This window comes from Carassius auratus, unplaced genomic scaffold (assembly GCF_003368295.1).
Source record: "Carassius auratus strain Wakin unplaced genomic scaffold, ASM336829v1 scaf_tig00217290, whole genome shotgun sequence".
Classification (NCBI taxonomy): Eukaryota; Metazoa; Chordata; class Actinopteri; order Cypriniformes; family Cyprinidae; genus Carassius; species Carassius auratus.
Window position 1 is genome coordinate 16486 of NW_020528985.1, and position 24590 is coordinate 41075.

At 38.0% G+C, this 24590-nt stretch overlaps 1 protein-coding gene across 1 annotated transcript in view; it reads right to left on the bottom strand.

Annotated features, from left to right (window-relative positions):
- LOC113100528 (adenosine kinase-like) overlaps positions 1 to 24590 on the bottom strand; it is a 52101-nt gene that overhangs the window by 12741 nt on the left and 14770 nt on the right. Inside the window, exon 3 of the mRNA XM_026265211.1 lies at positions 1084 to 1254. Within this exon, the coding sequence (XP_026120996.1) occupies positions 1084 to 1254 (171 nt within the window). The remainder of the gene's footprint in view (positions 1 to 1083; positions 1255 to 24590) is intronic.

The following is a 24590-nucleotide window of genomic DNA, read 5'->3' on the forward strand; positions in this document are numbered from 1 at the left end:
ACTACATGGCATGGTGAATGTAAATGCTCATCAGAACCTCCTTCAGCATCATGCAGTTGCTTCCCTACAAGCATCTCCCAATCAACCTGCAACTTTCATGCAAGAAAATGTCCCCAACACATTGCAAAATGGATAAAACAATTCCTTGAAACTAAGAACACTGAAATTATGAAATGGCTGGGCCAGAGGCCTGAATCCAAACCCAATAGAAAATCTTGGGAATTTCCTTGGCGACAAAGTTATGGCTAAGAAAACCACCACAGTTACCAAACGATGGTAGGGACCAAGATCACAGCAGTGCAGTGTGAGAAGAAACTAGTGATGTCCTGCAGCTGCGCAATTATATATATATATATATATATATATATATATATATATAAAAACACACACACAAAGTTACCATGAAATACATTTTCTCACAACATGGAGTTTTTGGTCACACCACCGACCCTTACCCATATGATGGAAATTAGTGCTGAGGAGATATTTAGATACAGAATTAAAGCTTTAACTTGCTAGGTCTGACTCTCAGCACAAGTCAAACACCTTTACCCCACACTGCTTGTCTGTAACACCTCCCCTCTGCCTGCACAGAACAGAGCGTGGACCTGAGACCACAATGACTCAGAACATTACTCCGGTGTCTGCGTCTCAAACGCTGAGGTAAGAGGCTGTTTATGGCCCAGTCTGCAGGCGGTCTGAGTAGTGTTCCACTCACAATGAGTACACTCAGTGCTGGATGACAATGCATTTGATGTGAGATGACTATTCTATATGTATGAATACAAAAATATAACATTTGTAATTAAAATCCATTTCAAATTTGAATCCATTTGGGTTCCTTGTCTATGCGAAATCTCGCATCTGAACTGTTTTTGAGAACTGACCACATCAAATAAACAGCAAGAACTGAATGATAAATAAGAGTTACATGATGAGATGAGTTAAAGGGAGTTCACCTTCAGTTGCTGGTCCCCACTGACTTGCATAGTGTTTTTTTCCATACTATGGGGACCAGCAACTGAAGCTGAACTATCCGTTTAAACTCTTTCATGTGATGAGTGTCCACATAACCATGCTCACCGTCTCGTTGCCAAAAAGGATGTCCACATAGGGCATAACCTTCATCAGGGCCTCCTTGAAGAACTCACAGATGAATGGAGCTGACAGATTTATGCAGAAGATCTTGTTGTTTTCCGAAGCGTGTTTGGCCACTTTCAGGATCGACTCCAAGGATACAGTCAGGAAGAACCCCTTTAGAAGACAAAAATGAGAGTCAAATAATACTATCTCGGGTGGCTCAACACCCAGTTGAGTTAATTTCTTAACATCATATATGACTGGAGCTTTTGAAGCTTCTATATCAGTAAATCTCAGCATTACAACAGAACAAAAAGAAAACAAAAAATACATGTTCCTGCTCCAAGTGAAGTAAACATGGCTAAGCTTGATATAATGGGGAGTATGATGAGGCACAAATAGGATTAAGGTTTTAGAAGATGAGGATGAATGATAAATAGAGTCCATAATTGCACTGATGCTTCCATGAGAGAGCAGAGAGAGTTCACAGAGACAATCCAACACAATAAAGGGCACCTCCTCACACAGGGACAACCGCAAGGTCACACGAGTCTCTGAGGAGCACTTCTACAGCTCGTTCATGCCTATGCTCCTACAGTGTTTTTGTGAAAATTTGATATTTTACTCACTGGAGAAGCCTTTTTGTTAAAAGTAAATTAAAAGATGTCTACTTGTATTCTTGTTCATATCACAACTGGAAAAACGTGCATTTTGTATGAATTACACGAAATTTGTAAGCCATATAAAAACAGTTTCCCAAGTGTATTATGCTCCATGGAAGGCAATCTGAAGACATGATGTAATTTTCCCCTTGCTTATATTAAGAGAGCCCTTTGAGCTGAGGGTGCTGGCTGCTCTCCAGCCTTTGTTCCAGAAAGACAGGAGTAAAAAAAATTAAAAAAATAAAGAAAACCTTGCTTGCATCTGATGAAGTGGAAAACAAAGGTCTTGTCTGGACTTTTCTTACAGCGAAACAAGAGAGGCTCCTCAGTTCATTGTGCGAATGAATACAGACTTTGTAACGAAACACCTTCATGTTTAAACCTGATTCCTTCGATACAGTTCCTCTTGCCGGGAAAAATTCAAAGATACAGTGCAGGTGAGATTAAGGGGGACAGGAGGACAAGGAGAGGGAAAAAATAGAAATTAGAGAGAGAAACCCAATAGAGAGAGTGTGTGAATGAGAGAAGGGTGCAGCGCTAGAGGAGCACTGGATTTTACTAATGCTCAGAGCACTCCATTAAAACAAATGAGGCTTTTGTAGCTGAGAGTGGAGAGAAATGACCTTCATGTGTTTAGGTGACTGTATCAGTCATTACACCGTTCACACACAGGAATCTGAGAGGCTTGTTCTGCCATCATTCTTTTAGGCAACATTACACTACCATCACTGACTACAGATGATGACATCTTCAATCTGAAATACAGCACACAGAAGAAGAGAAACCTGTAATAAACATTAATGACATTATTTCTGCCCTTCACACACAATCTAAAAGAAAGGAAAATTTGTTTCTAGGCGCAAAAAAAAAAAATGTATATATAATTGTATATATAATTACAATGATAAAATACACAATTACTTTAATTATAACTTATATTATGATTAATTGAATTTTGGAGGGCAAACAATTACTCAACTGTCCAATCAAACTGTGCAAAAAGGAAAATCTCAGAACTAACCAAGGCACTCTGCTGATGGATTGTTATAAACATATCAACATATAATATAGCCGTGAAAATAACTTAACGTACTAAAAACTAAAATGCCTTTGAGAGCAAACATTATGGTGGTCATACTGGCTCAGGTGTATCTTCAGATGCTGTCTGTGCAGAGGTAATGGACCATCCGTGTGTACGTCTCTCAGCAGTACCCCCATCATTAGCACACCTCAGCTATGATGTGCGAGCATCGTTTGGGAGAATCAGCCCACTGCATTATTGGAACTTTAATGTTGGTGCGTTTGAAGTTGGAGAGATGGCCAGAGGGAAGCTGCTTTAATGGATGTGCCGCTCTCTTTCCTCCCTGAACCCGACTCTATCAGCACTGCCACTTCACAGCTTTCTGAGAAGGAACGTTATTTTTTGTGCAAGAGCAGAGTGCCAGAGCCGGCCGGGCTACTGTCCTCCCGTTTTCAAAAGTTTAGTAATTCTCTGAACATCCGTCGGAATAAAAAGCACAAACTCAACATGAAAGGTCACCTGTCACTCAAAGAAGCCTTAATGCACAATGTATCAGTTATGAATTACTGCTGTCTGTCACATGGAAATGCATGTATCCAGACGCGTCCATTCGGCGGAAGACGACGTGGGCCCTTTACTCACAAGACATCTGCTCCAGTTTATTAAAGCCCTTCAAAGGGCCATGTTTAGCATTCTCTATTAAATCTGCATGCTAAACAGCCCTCTCAAGCCCATGTGCTCAGAGAAAAGGAAGCCTGCTGCTGGCTTGAACTTCCCCGTAGCAGAGCGAGCCCTTGAGATGAGAACCGTCACCCTTTCACATGTCATACACAGGTTTTATCTCTGAGAGTCCCGCGTGAAGGATCAATACATGGCCTGCTCGCAGCAGATTGGACGGACCTGACACCTAGCTATCATAGCAGCCATCTTAAACAAGTAATACACTGCTGCTTCACTTCCCTGGATGGAGAGGATGATTGTCGGCCACCAAAAGAAACTATATAGTGGAGTCTTAAAGAACTATTCATTCATATTTCTTTTTACTGTAGATTGTACCACAGTAAATTAATTAACAAGGTTTTCTTTTGGAGAACATTTTCTCTCCAAAGAAGAAAAAAGGAGCTGTATTGTAAATCTTTAAGTATGAATTGCTTCTTTAATGTTTTTTTTTTTTATAGATTTGGAAAAATATTAGTGCTATGTTACTGAACCAAAAACCAGAATAAGTTTTATTCAAAGTGTCTCAATGACATCAATTCAACATTAGATAAATCTATTTTAATAGGAAGACGCCGCAGGATTGAGCATACCAAAGGGATTAGAAGATGTTTGATGTTTGCTGCTCATCTTACTACATTACAGTCTTCACAGTCCGCATCACATCTGGTTTCTTTTTGCCTTTCTTAAGAAACATGTTCTACAGGGCCTTATCTAACAGCGCTGCTCAGTCTAATGACAGACAGCCTGTGACATGAAAGCCCAACAGCTGCCAGCTCTTTTCAAAAGCGGTATTCTTTTTCGATTTCTTCCTGGGCCCCATCAAATGTGTCTTTATCCGACTGAGATGCCAAAAGGAAAAGCCTGTGCTAGATTAAAGAATCATTTTATTATAATGAAGACCGAGACAACCAAAACAAACTTCCAGAGACCATCAGAAGTGGGCCAAAGTATCGCATTGTGATGGACTTAAGCTGTGTGTTTATTTTATGTCAACAGTTCAATTAAAAACAAACACAGATGACTGTATCGATTATCAATATCTCACCCTGGAATCGCATGTCAGGAATTGACAATGTTTCTAAATGAAATAAATTGAATCATGATGGATTCTCAGCAGACAGGTACAGGAGAATACAAGTCAAGATACATTTCAAAAACCAGACGACTTAACCACCGTCCTCTAGGGAGAGCGAGGCTATTATATTATCTTCAATAGCTGTGGGAGGGAAAGGTGAGGTCGGTTTTCTGGCAGGTTGACACTGCCTTCAACTATAAAAATGACTGTGTAAAGAAATTAGACACTAGAAAAATATGTAATCAGCAATTTAGCAATAATGCCCATAAATAAATAATCAGCATCTCCATTAGCCTGACATGTATCCGAGACGCAGTGCGTGACGCGACTACCGGATCGCCAGAGAGTGCGCAGACGGCTGGTCCATTAAAGAGAGCCATCCGTCCTCATGCACTTCCCAGCGCTACTTCAGGAGGAGTGTGTTATTCTGCGAGCCGAGGGGCGGCAGGGCCAGAGCACTCATTTGTAGCACCACAAGACAGGTCGTAATTACATTCACTAAGAGAGTCCCGAACCTGACACATTAACCCTACAAGGAGGTTAACCGTGATGGACATCAGAGAGCTAAAGGGAACTGCTGGGTTTTTATATAATTACAGTCGCAGGATCCCTCAGAAGCCCGAGAGATCAAAACTTTAAGCTCTTGAGTTCGCACAACGTGCCGAGCGCATAGTAGTCAGAGAGCGAATTTATCTGGGATTAAAAAAAAAATGTTTGAAAGTCAAAGCCTTGAGGTGCCAGTGTAATAATTCATCACCTCGAATCCAATAACAAAACATCTACTGTAGTGAGGGAAAAGACTCTCCAGATAAGGTGTTATTTGTGCATCGGTGAGTTTTTGTTTGTTTTCCATTTATTGTTAAAATGTCAGTTTGACAGACTTCAAGACGGGGAAGGGAACGTGCTAGCGCTAAGAAAGCTTAGGGAAAGAGAGGGAAAACAAAGTAAACATCTTTCCGTGACTTTTTCAGACACGGAGACATTTTTCACGGTGCGACTCCACATGGGAGTGAATGCATGAGGCAGATTATTTAGCACACAATTAAGAGCTGCTAAAATATGGCAACAGCTCGCCTCCTCTCGCTATCCTGGTATAATTAGATTTTCACCTGCTGTTGAGATAGCGGAAAAAAACACTTGATTCGTTGGACAAGACAAAGAGGCACCTGACGAGCCGGCTCCGGATCCATCTCGCTCCTCAGCATGCCGGGAGTTTGCAAGGTAAATTGAAATTGCTGTTGAAAGCTCGCCTGGATGAGTTGCACAGTCTGCTTAACACATTGGTATAGGGACAGATGCTACTTTGGAACAATATTGCCATCAACATATTTTTGTAAAAAAAAAAAAAAAAAAAAAACAAGCAGATGAATGTAAACAGCTAATAGGCAATCAATGTGATTTTGACAAGTGTGGGACATCTTTACACAGTTAAAGGGATAGTTCACTCAAAAAGGACAATTCTGCCATCAATTACTCAACAATGTTTTTCCAAACCAATAAGACTTTCATTCATCTTCAAAAAAACAAATTAAGATATTGTTAATATTTCTCTCTTTTTTGTATATCATTTGAAAGCAATAGCGATCAAAATGTTTCATGCATCAGTAAATACCAAAAACATTGTAAAATGAAAATCTTTCATTCGTTTTAGTTTTTGTTGGTTGGAGTTTCAATGGATGGACCAATATGATGAGAAAATAATTAGAAATATCTTTGTGTGTTCTAAAGATGAACCACAGCCTAATGGGGTCTAATGACGATGAGAAAACGAAGACAGAATTTTCCATTTTGGCTGAACTACCTCTTTAAATCAACAGTTGCTGTGATTTCATCAAGTCGTTGTTTGACATTGTTTCAGTGAATTGCTCATAACTATTAGGGTTACAGCCAAAGAAACTGAAGCAGCCAAGAATAATAATCAGAGAGCAGAATAACTACTTTTAATTTACGGCACGATGCCAAGAGGTGGTAATATGTTATTGTCTACTGCAAATTTACGCCGTCGAACACCGGGATGCCAGAAGACGTGGAATCACGAGCCAAGAACAGAGTCTGGCCTCGTCTTGCTTTAAGTGGATACATATTCTACACCAGTCTCAGTCTTTCTGAGCAACCATTGGGCTTATTAATCCTCCACACGCTCTTTGGGCTTGTCAAATCCCATTCGAACGCCACAGGAAACAAATGTGTAAACACATCCAATGTAGTGTGAAGGCTGTCAAACTGGATGCCTGCCCTCGCGTAGAAATGTAGGCTAAAAGTGAAATATAAGCCGTATTCGAAGGAGTTTTTTTTTTTTTTTTTTTTTTTGCAACGTGCCACGCAGCGTAACCGGCTCTCGCACCCTCAGAAACATAAGAGCGCATGCAAAAGTGGGCCATTAATGATTAATGGCTGTTTAAATAATCATCTGACAGCAACTGTGGAGAGAGTCCCTGATGAAAACATCAACAGCAGTGCTTCTTGTCAATGCCTAACGATGAGACTAAATGTGGGCAGGGTGTTTGATAGCAACATCAGTCATTCATAAAGGCAAAAGCAGGCCAGAGAAGTAGCGCGGGCAATGGTCAGCGGCGAGTGTAACCCTTCTATTCTACTGTGACCACCACAAAAGAACAAGACTTGTCACTATTTTCAGCTCATTCCTCATGCTATTGTGTAAAATAGCTCTAAAGGTCATTAATAAATCTGGGTCAAGCGCCTTAAATGGGAACAGCGGGTTTGTGAAGTGAGCTGAGGTCCAGTTTGAGTTAGTGTGTGTTGATGGACTTCAGCCTCAGCCAACCTGACATCTATTATGTAAACATTAGCAGCCGCCCAACGTGAGGGCCGGCCGGCACATGAGGTGCGCTATAAACCAAAATCACATAGCGGGCAGGACACTTCCAAACATTGAGCCGAGGTCATGTCAGGCAAACGCCATTTTCTAAACAAAGAAGAAAATTACAACTCATGAACTCGCTGCATTTTAAAGACCATAAACAGATTACATGTTGATTTGATTATAGCTTGTCGCTTCTCCATCGATATTTTCTATTTAAAGATTTTTGTATATATACACTTCCATTAACACGACAAGAGATGATGCTTTTACACCGATCGGATCCTCAGTTCAGAGCTGCAGTCATTTTGTGTACAGTGTGTCAATTGGGTAAATTGCCTTACTTAAAAATAACTGTGAGGAATGAAAGAGGCAACTTGACGCCCCACACATTCGTGGTGGGTGGCACAACTTCACTGGTTTCTCTTCTCTCTCAGCTACAAAGGTTTCATCAGGACACTCAGGCAATTATCCTTTCAAAGTCAAGACAGATCGGCTCATGGAGCATGTAATTATGCAACAAGTCCTCTCATGTCCTCCCAACTAGGGTGTTTTGGAAAGCAATGAAACGCCTGTAACATTATCACAACATGTAACGCTACTTTACAATTAAAAATAATTTGGAGCGATACACTTGTCTAAGGGGCCAATGAGTATTCATAGACAATCTTTTTTTATAAATCTACCTGAATAAAGTCATCACCAGGCCAGACAGAATCTGAAGATTTTTTTGGTGTTGATTTTAGATGGAAGTCTGCAGAATGGAAGTGAATATGGTAATAAGAGATTAGACATTTACTGGCATCTGAAAGCATAATTAATAAGCCAAAATGTTTAATATAATTTAATACACAAGGGGTGGAAGATGTGAAGAACTCCGTGAATGATTGGCAGGGTAGTCGTCACAAGGGATGACCATGAATATTATGATTTCATTATGTAAGGCCACTTAAGGCAACTATAGACCAATTTTTGTGTTTGCAAATAGTGATGACATTTTGTGGGTGGAGCCTATCTGGTGGCAGAAAATTACAGTTTTAAAGTAGCAGTCTATGGAAGCAATGAAATAAAATAATTTAAAAAAGGTAGTTTTGAGTTTTTCAAAATTCAGATTTTTTTCACTAGAAATTAGAACATTATATCTTACAAATTTGATAAAAAAAAATCTACTTGTTTGTTTTTTTATTTTTTGTTACCCTTGCCCTCTCGGCCCAGAGTTTATATTCCACACTTCTTTTTGCCTTTTCCCCCCCTCAGAACTGAAAAACTCACAATTGTGGAGTTAAATCATGTTATAAAGTCTGAACTAAGAGATTTAATCTTGTATTTGTGAGAAAAAACAAAGGTACTTATGTAAAATGTTATGTTTTAATAGTAGGCTATTTTATGCTGTAACTGGTTCGGTTTTGCGAGGTAAACGAACGGTCATGTAATGTGTTTCGATTAGCATGAGAAAGATGCGAAAATGGATGCTGAGTAGGTTTAACGGAGGCTTGCCTCTGGTGATTACGTTTTGGTTGCAAAGCAAAGTCTGAAATGAGGAAAAGTTTTGACCATGTTTATAATGAGAATAATGATGCACCATCAGTGAGCGCAGGAACGTGCTGAAACCATCTACAGTGGATTCAATCATTTTCCTCCACAAAAACATGTAGGCTTAGCTTAATCTCTGTGAGTAAAGGTTTCATTCATTGAAACGAAATATTCATTGAGTCTTAAATGCAAAATGTGGACAGAGTATTTAAGCTATGCTAATGTTGGCATTATTCGTTTATTAAATGTCAGCTGTCAGTGGCGAAGCAAACCCGGCGGAGCCTTTATCTTAATTTCGTTATTGCCAAATACCCATCTTAATTTAAAATTTATCTTAATTTAATTAGTTAAAAATGACTCGTTTTTATTGGTGCGTTGGTCTATTTATAGGTTAAATGAGCCTATGTCTAGAATGTTGAGATGTTACGATGTCACAGAGGACTTATTTTATTTCTTTATTCCAACTTCCAAGTGGTCTAGTCTACGTTAGTTATGAATAAATTATGTTAAAACATGAATAAATGACTCATTCTTGACAAAAGGCAAAAGAGCTGTGTGTGTGCGCACATTTGAATAATGTCGGGCTGTAAACGGGTCCTGTCGGGTCTAACTTTTAAGACCCGATTACAGCTCTAAACTTTAGGGCTAATACAATATGTCCCATATGAATTGCATGTGTGCATATTATGTAGACCTATGTAGACCTAATCAAATTTATGATTTAAATTAGGGTAATCATAGCAAATTTCACCCATAGTCTGTTTGAACTAGGGATGCACTGAATTCTCTGCAGCTGAAAATAAAGGCTACATAGAGTGGTTACAATAATCCAGGTTTAAATCGCGTTCCAATTGATTTGATTTTGATGCAATATTTACTCTCAAGCTCGCATGGCGCTATGGTAAGGGGCATTACATTTCCTGACCAGTTGCCGATTGGTGCCAATCACAACACACACTGGCCCAGCTAACCAATCGCAGCGCATTTCATATTTCAGAACGCGGGCCTTCATTTGATACAGGAACTATTCGAGCCGTTCATGCCAGACTGGGGAGAGATGGTGTACCAATGGTATACATACTCGATTTAATTTAATCGAAATAATAATTTGCTTTATAACAATAAAAACATAAAGCATATTTAATTTCGCATTCTGTTCAAATTCAGTAGATATATATAAAATATTCAGATTATGTGTAGGCCTGATAATCACACCCAGGTAAATTTTTGGCTCCCCATATTAAAAAGACCTCTGCTAAAAGACAACAAAAGAACAAAAGAATCTGGTTACATACTTTATTAAATGATCCAACTGGATGAAGTCACAGCGCTTCCTCTTTAAAAAATATATAATTTTAACTTGCAATCATGTAAATGTCACCCTCTATCCCTACAAGAAAATGAGTGTAATAACATATCCAACAGTACCGAGAATACTGGTGCTTTTTAAAAAGAGACGGTACATACTAATGTATTTGGCTCCTTGGAGCAGCTGCGGGGCAGGCGGCTCCTAATTACTCCTCTAAAAAATTCTCCTGGAAGTCAACAGAACATAATCGATGGAGAGGATTATATTAGCGAGGCCTTGGACCTTAGCCATGCTGCTCCCTGTCTCATCAGAAACCAATGATTGAGCAAGCTAATGGAAATACACACAGCTAAAGTGACACATTTGTGCAATATGTGTGGGTGGTGCTGCTGGTGGTGGTGGGGGTCAGTCATTGATCTGCCAAGGCCATGATAATTAGAGCGGTGGCCAAGGCTAGAGACTGTTTGCCCTTAGAAACAGCAGACAAGCAGCGCTGGTATACATCACCCTTGAGACCAGAAACTGAAGTGAGGGAGACCGAGAGGGAGAGAGAAAGAGCGAGGGGGAGAGAGAGAGAGGGAGAGAGAGAGAGAGAGAGAGAGAGAGAGAGAGGAAGAGAGAGAACACTTGTGTCAGATAGCGAATCAGCCCTCATCACCTTCCAGCACAGCATCACAAGAGGAAGCTGAAGAGGAGGAGCTGGGGAGGTCACTGGAAAACAAACATTTAATACAGCGTTTCTGTGATATCAATGATTCATCACACAAGGTTAAGCTATCAGGATCAAAATGGCTTTCAAAGATATAGCTTCTGCACATGTAAACACGAATGTAAGCTAACATAATAGCATTTCATATTTATATAGTAGATGTGTAAGTATTGTAAATGGTCATTAAAAAAAAAAAAAGCCTTGTATCATCCTAAAGGGGTTTATTTTCCAGTAATGACCAGCTATCATCATCCTGTTTAACATAGAAATGCTAAAATAAAAAAAAATAAAAAAAATTATACTAAGAGGTACCTTCATTAAAAATGAATAAAAACTATTATTATTATTATTAAGTAGCCATTTTATAATGAGCAAAAAATGTGAGAAAAGTGATAAGACCTGGTAGACAATGGTCAAATAAACAGTTCAGCGCTCATTATGCAAAATCATCTGGCCACAGAAAGCGGTGACTGACCAATCAGAATCAAGTATTCCAGAGAGTCATGTAATAAGACTGATTATTGCTCACATAATCATCTAGAGCCATTTGAATTTTCTACGTCAAAGAGTCTATGATACACTAAACTAACTTCACAACACTAGTTTACTGTGCACTTACCGAATCAGAACTGTGCTTCCAATGAAAATGTTTGTTTCCTACTTAGAAAAATAAATAAAATAAAAATCTATAATTTTCCTTTTATCAAGCTCATAATAATGTAAGTCCTGAAGGCAACCTATGCCAGTGTTTATTCCCTAAAATCAGAGAGCATTAGAACGGAAATCATTTTACTAGGGCCGGGACTTTAACGCGTTAATTGAGATTAATTAATTACACAAAAAATAACGCGTTAACTAAGATTAATTAATTACAGAAAAAAAATTCCCGCATTTTTAATAACTTATTTTTGCACCGCGGAACGTTTCTCACTGGATGAGTTTCGGCGGGACCGATTATACTGAAGCACCAACTAGCGTTCGCATATCACCGCAGCAGCACATCGAGCCTGAAGTATCACCTAAACGCAAAACATATAGCAGCTAGCGTGGACTTTACACTTTATGTTGAACTATGTATTATTTTGTTGGTGCAACAGTTTATGTTGAACTCTTTATTGTTTTGGCCAAGGTTATTGAGAGTTGGACTTAGTATGTTATGGCCTCTGAAGCAACAGAGAGATGTTTTCTAATAGTCAGGGTTTCCAATGTTCTGAATGTAATTGACAGTATTGTGTTTTACTTAAAAACACTTTACAGAAGGTTCCAGCACCTATAAGTTTCCTGTATTTCTGAAATGTACTATTTCTAAATATGCTATTGCTACACTTAATGGCAAAAATTGCACTGGTCTGCTAGACTTGATTGAACAAAAATAAACAATATTTTGTTGCTTAAGCTTATGTATTCAGTCATTATTCAATGGTATACTATATATCCATGTGAAAAAAAATTACTTCTCACTGTTCTAAGGTCAAATATTTATATGCGATTAAAATGCGATTAATTTCGATTAATTAATTACAAAGCAGTAACTTTTAGTAACTAGAACTCCCAAAGTTATAATACAAATGAAGCACATTTTTCCTCATTATGATAACATTATTTAGTATGAATCTACACTATACAGTATAAGCCACTATCTCACAGTTACTGTAATAGCAGCAAAGTTCTCTTCTCTTTTTTTGCATCCGTTGAGATGTCGGACTTCCTCCACAGCTCTTTAATCACAATCATGATGTATCTTTTATACAAAAGAACAGAATGAAAAATGAATACAAAAACTAATTAAATGATTAAATAAGTTTATTTTACTTGAGCAGATGCAAAAATGTTTAAAGCCCTGTGCAGAAGGGCCTCTTATTTGCCAGAAAATATGAAACAGCTTGTAGTTGTAGCATATACGAGTGTGATATGACGGAAGCTGGTATAAGAAGCCCTTCTGCATGACTTTGAAGCTTGATGCCACAACGCCACATGGACTGATACATATACTGTCTGTTTTAGGCTCTGCTTGTTTGGTTCGGAGGAGTTTAGGATAGAAGAAGCTCATCTGTGCTGCACATTACACACACAGAGAGAAAGAGAAAGAGAAAGAGAGAGAGAGAGAGGACCTATGGAGTCATTCTGTCTGTAATTGCATGGCTAAATGCTCCCCTCGCTTCCTGCCTGCCTGCACCAAGAAACTGCAATTGGCATAAGCCACTTAAGGCAATCTGTGCTGAGCGAACTACAAAACCCTGAGAGGGCTTAAATTTACTGAAGCCTTGAGAGACGTGAAGGAAGCAGAGGAAAAACAGTGGTGCTCCTTATTTAGTAACCCACAATCCAATTCTATGGCTAGGAAATTTAACTTCCATCTATTGCATTTTAATCCCTTGGAAGAATATATCAAAACGTAAATGAAACAACTTATTGATTTCTTCATTTGAATCTGTGAATGGGTGTTCAAATGACCGTGTGGGGAATAATGCCTTGCCCAATACTCTTGTAGAATTATTAATTAAATAATCGTAATGAACACCAATAAATCACAAGCAATTAGCTTTTTAACCCCCCAGTAAAATTGTACTACAAAAACATTATACACTACTTCAACAGTAAAAGTAGCCTAAGAGAACACCCATAATAATGTAATTAATCTAATAATTAAATAAAAATTAAGCACATAATATAATCATTAATCATTTTGGAAGCAGGGCACATTATCTGATGAAGGATTATGAGGACAAACTTTTTATCTGTAATAACTGATCAATCATTTACATAATACACTTCTTTGGTCATAAATAAAATAAACCTTGCCAATTTGGTTTCATGTTGACTTTAATGTCTTGGGATGAGGATTTGATCTGATGGCGGCTTTTAACTAATTTCTGACCACTTTAATGTATAATTACAGAAAACATAATAGTGGCAGTAGCAGCTGCCGATAGCCACACAGACACTTTGTGTTCATAATCATAATCAATAAATGCAAAGCAAATAGGGAGCACCCCTAAGGACTGGTTACCGGACACAGGATTGATTATCACTGAGGAAGTCAGGTGTACGCTGACAGGAAGCAGGTCTTAATGAAGGAAAAAAAATCTCAGCCACTGTGTGCATTATTTAGTCCTGTAATAAAGCACTCAATGAAACTTCAAAGCAACCAATTCATTTTTAGCTTCGCTGGGAGACCGAAGAAGAGAGAGAGAGAGAGAGAGAGAGAGAGAGAGAGAGAGAGAGAGAGAGATCACGGGGCTCACTGAGAGAGACAGATGGATGGAAGGAGGGAGGGAGTTTAGGACAGAGAGAAATAAGGACGAACAGCAGAGGAAAGTGAAATAGAAGCTAAGGAAAAACGGGGGTAAAAGAGGACAGGCATCAAAAACATGTACATGCTGAGATGTAAGTGAAAGATGAATGGACGGAAAGAGCAAGAAAATGTGGAAAAATAAAGATGGGGGAAAAATATTAACATTGAAAAGGAATAATTCACTCAAAAAGGAAAATTCAGCCCAAACACACACACACATATACATACATACATACATACATACATACATACATACATACATACATACATATATATATATATATATAAGAAATTACTCCTATTCAGCAAGGAAGAATTATTTTTATCAAAAACTGGCAGCAACGATATTTAAATTGTAAAAAAAAAAAAAAAAAAAAAAAGTATAATATATTGTGTGTGTGTGTAACAGTGCATACACACATTATATATTAATACAACTTTTTTCCGAATAGTATCTTGAGAGATTGAGCCCTCATTCATCAACTACATAGAAAGATTATTAAAAATGTCTTGTGTGTTCCACTTGAAAGAAAAAAATGGGTTAAGGGTGCCAAAACAAGTAGGAGCAGTATACAGATTATATTTTTCAGTCTTGGGCTTATCCCTTTAAGATCAAGACGTTCAAGAGTCTATGTTTTGTAACCACGACGGCCTCCCATCAGAATAACAACCAGCCTGAGGATATTAGAAATGTCTCTGTAATAAAGAGGACACTTAGTGCCACCTAACTCTTCAGCCAGCCGTCTGCAGGAGTGAGAATGAAAAAAAAAGACTTCTGCCCCAGTAATGACTTTCAATGGGAATAAGAACACTTAAAAGAGGAACATTTCCTCTTGATTTTAACGTGCAGTCATACAGAAGCAGGCGGTGAGTTTTCTGGAGTGATAAGGGCTTAGCCAATGTAATCCTCACAGGCACTTGGCCTTATCTCTCCTGTGAGGAAAAGGAAAACTTTCTGCCTTTTTCAAAAGGCAACAGTGGTCCAATGAGAGCCTTCAACTGTATGGTTTTCTTCCTGCAGCTCGATAAAAGGACTTACAATAAAATCCAGTCTCACAGTGTCCAAACACGCTCGAATAAACAAACACATCCAGCAGTAAACCACAAAATATTCTGTATAAATGGCACAACATGATCTCCATTATCGCTTTACAGGGACAATGAGGGCAGTGATACGCCAATGCAAAAGAAACTTGACTGTGTTGATAAGGATCGATCAATTGCCACCAATTCATCACGTCTGCTTGAGAAACTGTGAGCAACGGAGCGGCCGACAACTCCTCCGAGTTGACAGACAACTCCTCGACAATCCTTTATGTGGGGCAGTGGCTTCGCTCGGCTGACCTTCGCCATTAAATATTGAAACAAGTGCAGTGAACAAGAGAGGATATGGCTTACAGCTACACCCTTCAAAGTGACGGCACAACATGTGAAACAGAGAGCGAATCGTCTGTCAACAGTCACATCAGAAGGGCCTGTTACATGTCGAGTGTCACTCTGCCCTCACAGGCACAAACATCTCTGTGTACTCAATTCAACTTTGCTACTAACAGGGAAATACGTTGCATAATGCCATTGTGCTGTCTAAATGATTTGGAAATCATATTTGTTGAAGGCTCCCTGTCTATGGCAAAAGATCACATGGATCTGCGCTCCAACGGAGACAGAGAAAAAGGGAAGAGGAAAAAACACATTGCTATGACAAGAGAAATGTCACAAACATGTCATGTGCTGTGTGCTTTTAGAAATAAACTTTCGCTACCTTTCATTGCCTTTGAAACTGGTGATCTTTGCCCTGCACATCTGAATCAAAATTTTATTCATCATAAAAAAAAAAAAATAGTAGTGTTGGTATAATAGCTATTTTAAAATACATTTAGAAATTCTAAATTACATTGTTTAAAAGTTTGGGGTCAGTAAGATTTAAAATAAATGTTGTTCTTTTGAACTTTCTATTCATCAAAGAACCCTGAAAAAAAAAAAATGGTTCCCACAAAAATACCAATAATGAGAAGGAAAAAAAAATTACACACAAAAGGAACATAAAAGACATCAGCACAGCTATTTTCTATGTTACTGATGATTTAAAAAGTTTATTTTCTGAAGGATCATGTGACAATGAGGACTGGAGTAACAGCTGCTGAAAATTCAGCTTTGTCAACAAAGGTTCAAATTAAATTTGAAAATATATTAAAATGGAAAACATTGTTTTTAACGACCCCAATTTTTGAATGGTACTTTATGCTTTTGATCAGAAATTGCTTCAAGCCATGGATTTGTCCAATCACAAAACCCATCATTTTGACCAAACAGCCACTGTAGCCAATTTAGATTCAAATATTTAAATCAATAAGTATAACACAATAAAATTAATAAATAATCCAAACAAGATTCCACAGTTTGTCACTAAAAGCATGATACTTAATCATTTTCATTCATGAAATATTTGTATTGAAACAATCTGTCTGTGAGAAATGTCGCACACACAAAAAAGAAAATCTCTGAATCAAAGTTTTAAATCGATTCATTAAACCACAAAGTTTGAACGGATTCACACAAATCCACTGAACCACCTCTTAATGTTTTTGCCACTGAAGTTTAAATCAGAGATGTTATTTAAATGTCTCCTAACACTCTCTTAATACAAAACGATTCCAATGACACGCTGTTTAGACAACTTAATGGCCAAATAAAAAAAGTCATTAAAATCAATGCGGTATTCACAATGTTGGTTCAATTATAAATTGCCAGCAAAATCAATGCAAATACATTGTGGATATTCAGAAAATGTAATCAAATAGCAGATACACTGTATTAAACATTCGACAAGACATTGGATCCTCATACCATAGTGACAGCATTATTTTACACCAAAGAAAGGTGATTTGTGAAACACACACCACACACAGATTCCCTCATGAATAGACTCTCTCAGTAAAGTCCCTCAACAGCTTGAATTGTAGTTGTTTGTACACACTGATCCTCATGGTAATGTCCTCGCAGATTAAAGATCTGAAAACATGTCTCCCTTGAGTCTAGTTCAGATTACTCTCCGGTATAGCCACATTTTCTTGTCAAAATTGTGTCAGTGCTTCTGGTGTACACACAAACAAAATGATACCAACCTGTGCTGCTTCTATAGGAAACTGATCTCAGAGCAAACTCCTTTTCAAAAGGTCCCTGACAGAACAGGGCTTCTCTCTCTCTCCGTCACATTATCTCCCTCTCTCGACACTGAAGGGCTCATCAAAGACGTGTCATACTGATTTCAGAGCCACTGATCAGCGTGCGATTCCTTCCTCTAATCTAATTGTGCCACAAAATGGAAATCATCAGAGCCAATTTAACAGCCCGACTCGTAGTACAAGCACATACATCCGCTTCCCCCTTCATTCATCTGCACAAGTACATCTGCCTGGTTTAGACTCCTTCACTCAAAGGGTTACTAATTGGAGCCTGAATCCCATGATGGCTATGCTTTTTACCAGGAAAAAGACGGGGAGTGGAGGGCAAGACAGGGCCAAATTGGTGGGGATGAGACGCACATGAAAAACACTTCCTGCTTTTCTTAAATGAAGGCCCCAGCTTGCCCTTGTAGTAGGAGTAGTACACATCCAGTGTGAGTCATGAGTGGGGATCCTCGTCACTGGTTGTGAGACTAGATCATAACTCATTTATAAAATCATTGGGCATTTACACTCACAGCAAAACAACAGTTGAGTCATTCCCACAATATGGTTACAATCACATCCATGACCTTTCAATCATGACACAAATAGGGCTGGACCAGAATATTTGATTATTCAAATATTTGTTTGGTGGGTTGGCATTTGATTTAAAATTTTGAGATTTGAATAATGTAAAAAAATTTTTTACACCTGGCATCCCTCGTGAAACGGTCTTAATTCGCGCTTGAATATAGCCACTCTCTTTAATATCGGGCCGAACAGTTCTAAGGAATGTCAGGTACGGTAACAGTTGTATTTCCACGTGAGCCTGGTATGGTGCGGCAGGATTACAAACCGTTCTCGGCACCATTAGACAACCGTGCTGTAGTGCGAGATGTCCCCACTCCGTTGCCTGGGTACCAGTTTCTCCAAATGTCAATGAAACAGCTAGGCTACGTTCAACAAAGAAAGATAAATTTAGACAGTTTGGTCTTTCGAGGAAACACTCGAGCTTATTGATATCATACCTGTCGTCGTCTTCTGTTTTATTTTATTTTTCACGTCAAGAGTTGTTTTTTATTATTATTGAATGAAGTAATATCAGATAAAAAAGGAGTCCCAAAAACAGGAATATCTGATCATTGTCCATTCTGCTGTTTTTATTACACTTGCGTTACCCAGGCAACAACTGACACACTTGTATTACATTCCAAAGAGCTCCCTTATAAGCGCCACAGTGGAAAATGAAACCGTATCCGTGCTGACTGGCCCGGACTGGAACGATTAAGCAAAGAGAACCATTTGGTCCAATAGTGGATAAACAGCTTATGATCACCCATGAGTGAACATCATCTTCCAGTTCATCTAGAAGAGAAGACAAAAATGCAGAAGACCTCAGCTGGGAGCACTTTAAATTGCATGAGGACAAGACAAAGGCAGTGTGCCAGATATGCCATTTGAAACTGGACTACCACAACAGCACAAGACCACAATCACCTGAGTTCTGTCAGTAACTTTACGCCTATAGTATATTGGTGTAAACAAAAACAAAAAAACCTTGCTGATTTTATCATCCATGTTAATCAGTAATTTTACACATGATAAAATGTCCAATTAATTTGCTTGGAAAATACTTACGAATAGGGCAGATATAAAAAAAAAATTAACAGTAGTCCAGCCTAATAATAATTTGTTTATATTAAAAGTATTGCTATTAACAGACCTGGCTATGTGTTTTGTATCAAATGAGACACCGCACTCCCTTGGGTCCGCAGCAACCCACCTGCCATGCGTGAAGACGACTGGATGAATGGTTCTCCACATAGGCTAATAAAAATGGCTAAAAACCGTAACCCTAACCTTAACAGACAGACACACAGAGACTCCTGACTTATTAGAGAGACGAATATGTTCTGCCCCTCCCTCCGGGGTTTCGAATATTCGGTGTTGATTACTATCAAAGCTTCGAAGTTCAAAAAATGTTATTCGGACCAGCCCTAGACACAAATGTCAAATGCTGTGTGTATATTATATATATATATATAAATAAAAAAACATTATACAACAGCCAAAAAAACAATCTATATATAGTCTATATTGTTGCACTTTTATTTAAAGTGCCAGACAAATTGTCTTCATATGGTACTTGATTTATTTATTTGTCTGTTTGTTTCCCATTTTGGTTTTCCAAGGTTAAGTATGTGCAAAAAAGTGTATTAATTAAAAACGTATTTTAGAAAGAAAATGCTTTTCTTTTTATTTGTTGGCATTGGCATTATTGATGTTAGAAACTAAACTTAAATAAATAAATAAACAAATATATAAAAAATGCAAACAACTACTTCCAAGTAGCTACTTCATAGTATCTTGATATAATTAAATAAAAGTATGTTTAAACATACATAGTGCCTTCCCCACCTTGTTGAAAAATAATAGCAATTGTTTTTAAAAAAAATAAAAAAATAATAATATACAGATTTTTAATGTAAAAAAAATAAATTTTAAATTTTAGTCTGATGAATGTATGTTGTTTAGAGATGTATAATGAGTAATAAAAATGAGATAAAATGTATAGCAATTATTATTTTTTATACATTTGTGTATGTTTTCCACGAGAATTTTATAATGTGAAACTTAAATGCTTACTATCCACTTTTAAGGACGATAACATTGAATTCTTTTTAGAAAATGACCCAGGCAATTAGAAAACACATGAATTTAAACTTATGTCTTGCCTTTGAATGATCTTAAACGCATCTAACCACGGTGGCAAGAGTGAAACTTCTTGTAACTTGAACTAGCATCATTTTCAAAAGACAAACATGGTAAGCTGTTAGTTGACCACATCCTGGCTGACAGTGTGCAAAGTCGTGTAAGTTTAGCTGTGAGCAGGACAGCACAGGGCTGGGCGGTGTTTATTACTGTGCTAACTTGGTTTGTGGTTTCAAAACATGTGAAATAATGTGTCAGAAGAAGCCTGCAGTTGCCTCTGTGTTATTAGGCCTCTGCGATGCAGAGCGTGTGCATGTTGCATTAAGGTTAGTGTGAGATCAAGAGGGGTTTAATAAGCTGTAGCATCTGTGATTTACCATGAAATTGAATACATTTATAAAAGGTAATGCTGAAAGCAGAAATTGCTTTGGATTAATTGGAACGCTGTGATATGTGAATACAAATGAAATCAAAAGTAATTTCCTGCGTTATTTATCAGTCAATAATGTCAGGCGCGCAGTCGGCTCATTAAGCGACTATGACATGATGGGGAGGAAAGAAAAACTCCCTCGTTCCACTCCGCCATGAATCCAAACAAACAGGTCATTTATTACGGGGGCAGAAATTGATTGTTTTTCGAGAGAAGCTCACTGCATCAATCCAGTAGTGATATTTTCTGAGGGAGAGAAAGGAGCTGTCTCCCGCCGCTATTCCCCAGCGCTCGGTGTCGCGGCTAAGCTGCTTAATCATGATAACCCACAGTAAATGTTTTTGCTTTTCCAGACACATTATCTACTTTACAGATGAGAAATCTGGTTTCATGGATTAAGAGCGATGCCATAACAGGAAATACTTGTGGGGTTAACCTTGCTGGATGGCTTCAAAGGCAGTCTGTTAATTCAAACTACTTCCTGAGCCCAAAAGATAAGACCCACACAGAAGAGAAGACAGGACTGGTGTGTGTGCAAGTGGGGGAGGGGGAACAAGTGGAAACAACTGGAAATACATAATACAAATACATAAACTTGTATATAGAGTATGGAAAGAGAAGTAAATGCATCTCTAACGGTCTAACGTTAAAAGAGGTAAATAATTAACAGATCATTCAAACAAGACAGATTTGTAACAGATCGTATCTATGCTGCATGATCAGCTGTGTGGCAGAAGATATTTATATTATACACTACTGTTCAAAAGGTCCAGTCAGTCAAATGGAAATTTTGAAATTAAGAGTTTTATTCAGCGAGGATGCATTCAATTGATCAAAAGTGACCGCAAAGACTTTTATAATGTTACACATGATTTCTATTTCAAATATATTCTGTTCCTTTCGAATATTTTATCTATCAAATAATCCTGAGAACAGTTTCACATCTTCCACAAAAATATGAAGCCGTTTTCAACTGCTGAACTGGATGTTTTCAACATTGATTAAAAGAAATGTTTCTTGAGCAGAAAAGCAACAGATTAGAATGATTTCTGAAGGATCATGTGAGACTGAAGATTGGAGAATCATGCTGAAAACTCAGCTTTGCCATCGACGTAATAAATATATTCAAACAGAGAACCATTATTTTAAATTGTAATATTTAATTACCGTTTTCTTTTGAATTACTGTTACTGTATTTTTGATCAAATAAATGCACCCTTGGCCAGCATAAAAGACCCCTTTCAAAAACACTGAAAGAAATCTTCCCGACCACAACATTTTAAATGGTAGTGCTTATTATGAGCACTTAAAATTTTGCCTTTTGTGACATTTCAGAAATCTGTTGCATTATAATTTAAAACAACTTAACATGCTGCTAATTAACTCAGACTGATCTGAGGATTCCACGCTATTTCAAATTCTTTTACTGACAACACTTGTGTTTTTTGCCTTGAATCAAATCCATTTCCAATGTACAGTGTTATTAAAAATCAAAAAAAGTGAAGGAAAAAGAAGAAAAGACTTCTTTCTGAGAAAGATCCCAGGGCAGAAATGCCCCCGCATCACATCCTGATGTGCGCATACCCACCAGCTGCGCTGCTTCAAACTCATATTGAAGCGTATCACAAAGCCCGCAGCCTTGATCCAGCTTGGTTCTCATTAATGGAAGCGTTTGAATATTCATGCAGCGGAGCGCTGGAGACTCCAGAGTCAGCCACAGCACCCAAAACTGTGGGGAATTCAGCACTTACCATTAACAGGCCTAATAAAAGCTCCACGCCTCCACGATTGTTATGGGTAATTCTAAGCGCTCATTAGTATTTCTGTGTGAAAAGTATGGAAAGTGCTAATTTATTAATGCAATTCAATTTCTATACAATAAATGTGCATAGTCATGGAATTAAACATACCTATGAACACACTGGGGAACAATATGCTTAACCAAGAGAAAATGCCTAGACAAAGCACTTTAATATCGTGTAACGTTATTACTAAGATGTGATGTGAACTCCATAGCAGCCCACTGCTCTCATGAATGATGATCTGTTGAATCCCTTAATGGACACGGCTGACATCTGAGATACTGATAGAGTCAAGACTCTGACCGGAGCGGGAATCTTGATCTTTTTAGATTTAACTTCCTCATCTCATCCATTTTTGCTCTTCCTGTTTGGTGACTCAGATCTTCCAGTAAACCACAGATGATGAGCCCATCGCAGAGTGCTCCATGACGTCACCTCTTGTTATGTCACTTGCTAATAGCTCTTTAAATAGTTTCTTGTCACTGGCTCCATAAACAGGCACAAGACGGTCTATTATGCTAAGAGGTCATGTTCTAGGAAAAATACTTTAGAGGCTGCTTTATGGGTGATTCTTCAACTTATGAACATTTTGGCCTTTAGAAAATAAACTTTTGAGAAACACTTTTCACTCTCTCACTAGTTTAGTTCGTCACTAACTAAAAATGTATCATTCCCACCACATCTAATCATGTATTGTGTTCAATAGCATTTTGTGGTGGAAATAAACTGTTCAACATTTTGCCTTTTTAAGGATAATCTCCTAATGAAGCTAGAATTGGAGTACCCTAAATAGACAGTTGAATAATGTTTTTACACTTTTTTTCTGAAAATAAGAGCTTGACTAGAAATTCACAGGTGATATTTGCCTTGCCCTACTACATCATATCTCGTACTTGGTAGACAATTATACTCATTTTTTGAAAAATAAACATTTTTAAACAATTGTTCAGTGTTGTTTTTATTGTGACAAAGTGTGAATATAACTGAACAGTGTTTATGTAGGGTACAAAAAATGCTAGGTATAAATTTTAATTCCAGAAATGTTCAATATGTCATTTAATAACTGTCCATTAAAATATATACAATTTTCTATGTAATAAATCCCATTTGTATGATGGATTTGCAAAGTTGAAGATTAAAAGTCTGGGTTTGGTAGAAGGGTAAAGTCATAAAATCTCTTCATACTGGCCATTTGAAAAATAGCAAAAACTAAATGCTGAAGGTAAAACATTCCCAAGACCATTTTAATGTGATCATTTTTTTTATGATAAAAAACTTTTTTAAATGTTTGAAACATAAAAGAAAAGATCAGATAAATGAAAGTCAGACGACCCCTACATGTACTTGATACTCACTGCTCTGCGCTGGCATATCCTACATGTCTTAAACTTGACCACAGCATCCAACCAGGAGGCTTAAGGTGCCTGTTATGGATGGAGCATGTCTTGTTTCTAGGAGGGAGGGTGTGTGTGGGAGTACAGCTGCATTACTGCTGTCTCTTTCAGCCGGTGCCCTGGAGGCTGTATGATGGGCCTCAGCCAGGTGTGCCAGGTTACAGCCAAAAACACAGCTTAAATTGAACACAATATACAAATAAATCAGAAACCGCTTGTTAACATCATAGTCCAGAGGAAAGTAAACAGAAAAAAATTACAACTCAGGGCTAAGACATTTCATGTTTCACCGAGCATGCTTCCAAACATGTCTCACAAAAACATTTTATAGGACTATAAAGAAAAAAAAGACTGTATAAAGCCAAACATAACAAAAGGTAAAAGGATATTCAGGTGTTCGGTACATGTGCCAACCAAAAGCTTAACATACCCAAAGCAGTTCACTTCACAACAGCGCTGACTCTCAGAAAGTGGGGGAAAAAAAGGAGAGCTCCGGTGTACCAGAGAACAAAATAAGTTACAACCTCTTTTGCTTTTTGGAAAAATCTCAGTGCTTAAATAAGCTAGATGCAAGCGCGTCCACATTGGGGCTCTAGATACACAAGAAAGAAGGGATTTGCGTAAACGTGCACATCATTAGCTATCAACAATTGCAGATGATGTAAAACGAGCAATCGCTCTGAGAGAAGTGCGAATCCCTTCTTCCCCAAACCCCCGTTCTTGACATCTGCTCTATGCCCAAACATCTGCACGGTGTTACTCTAACTCTTCTCACACACATAGCTGGGATCCGCCAACCCAACCGCCGCCGCTAATAATTGACGAGGTGAATTGCGGCTTTGAAGGAAACTTCATCTCTT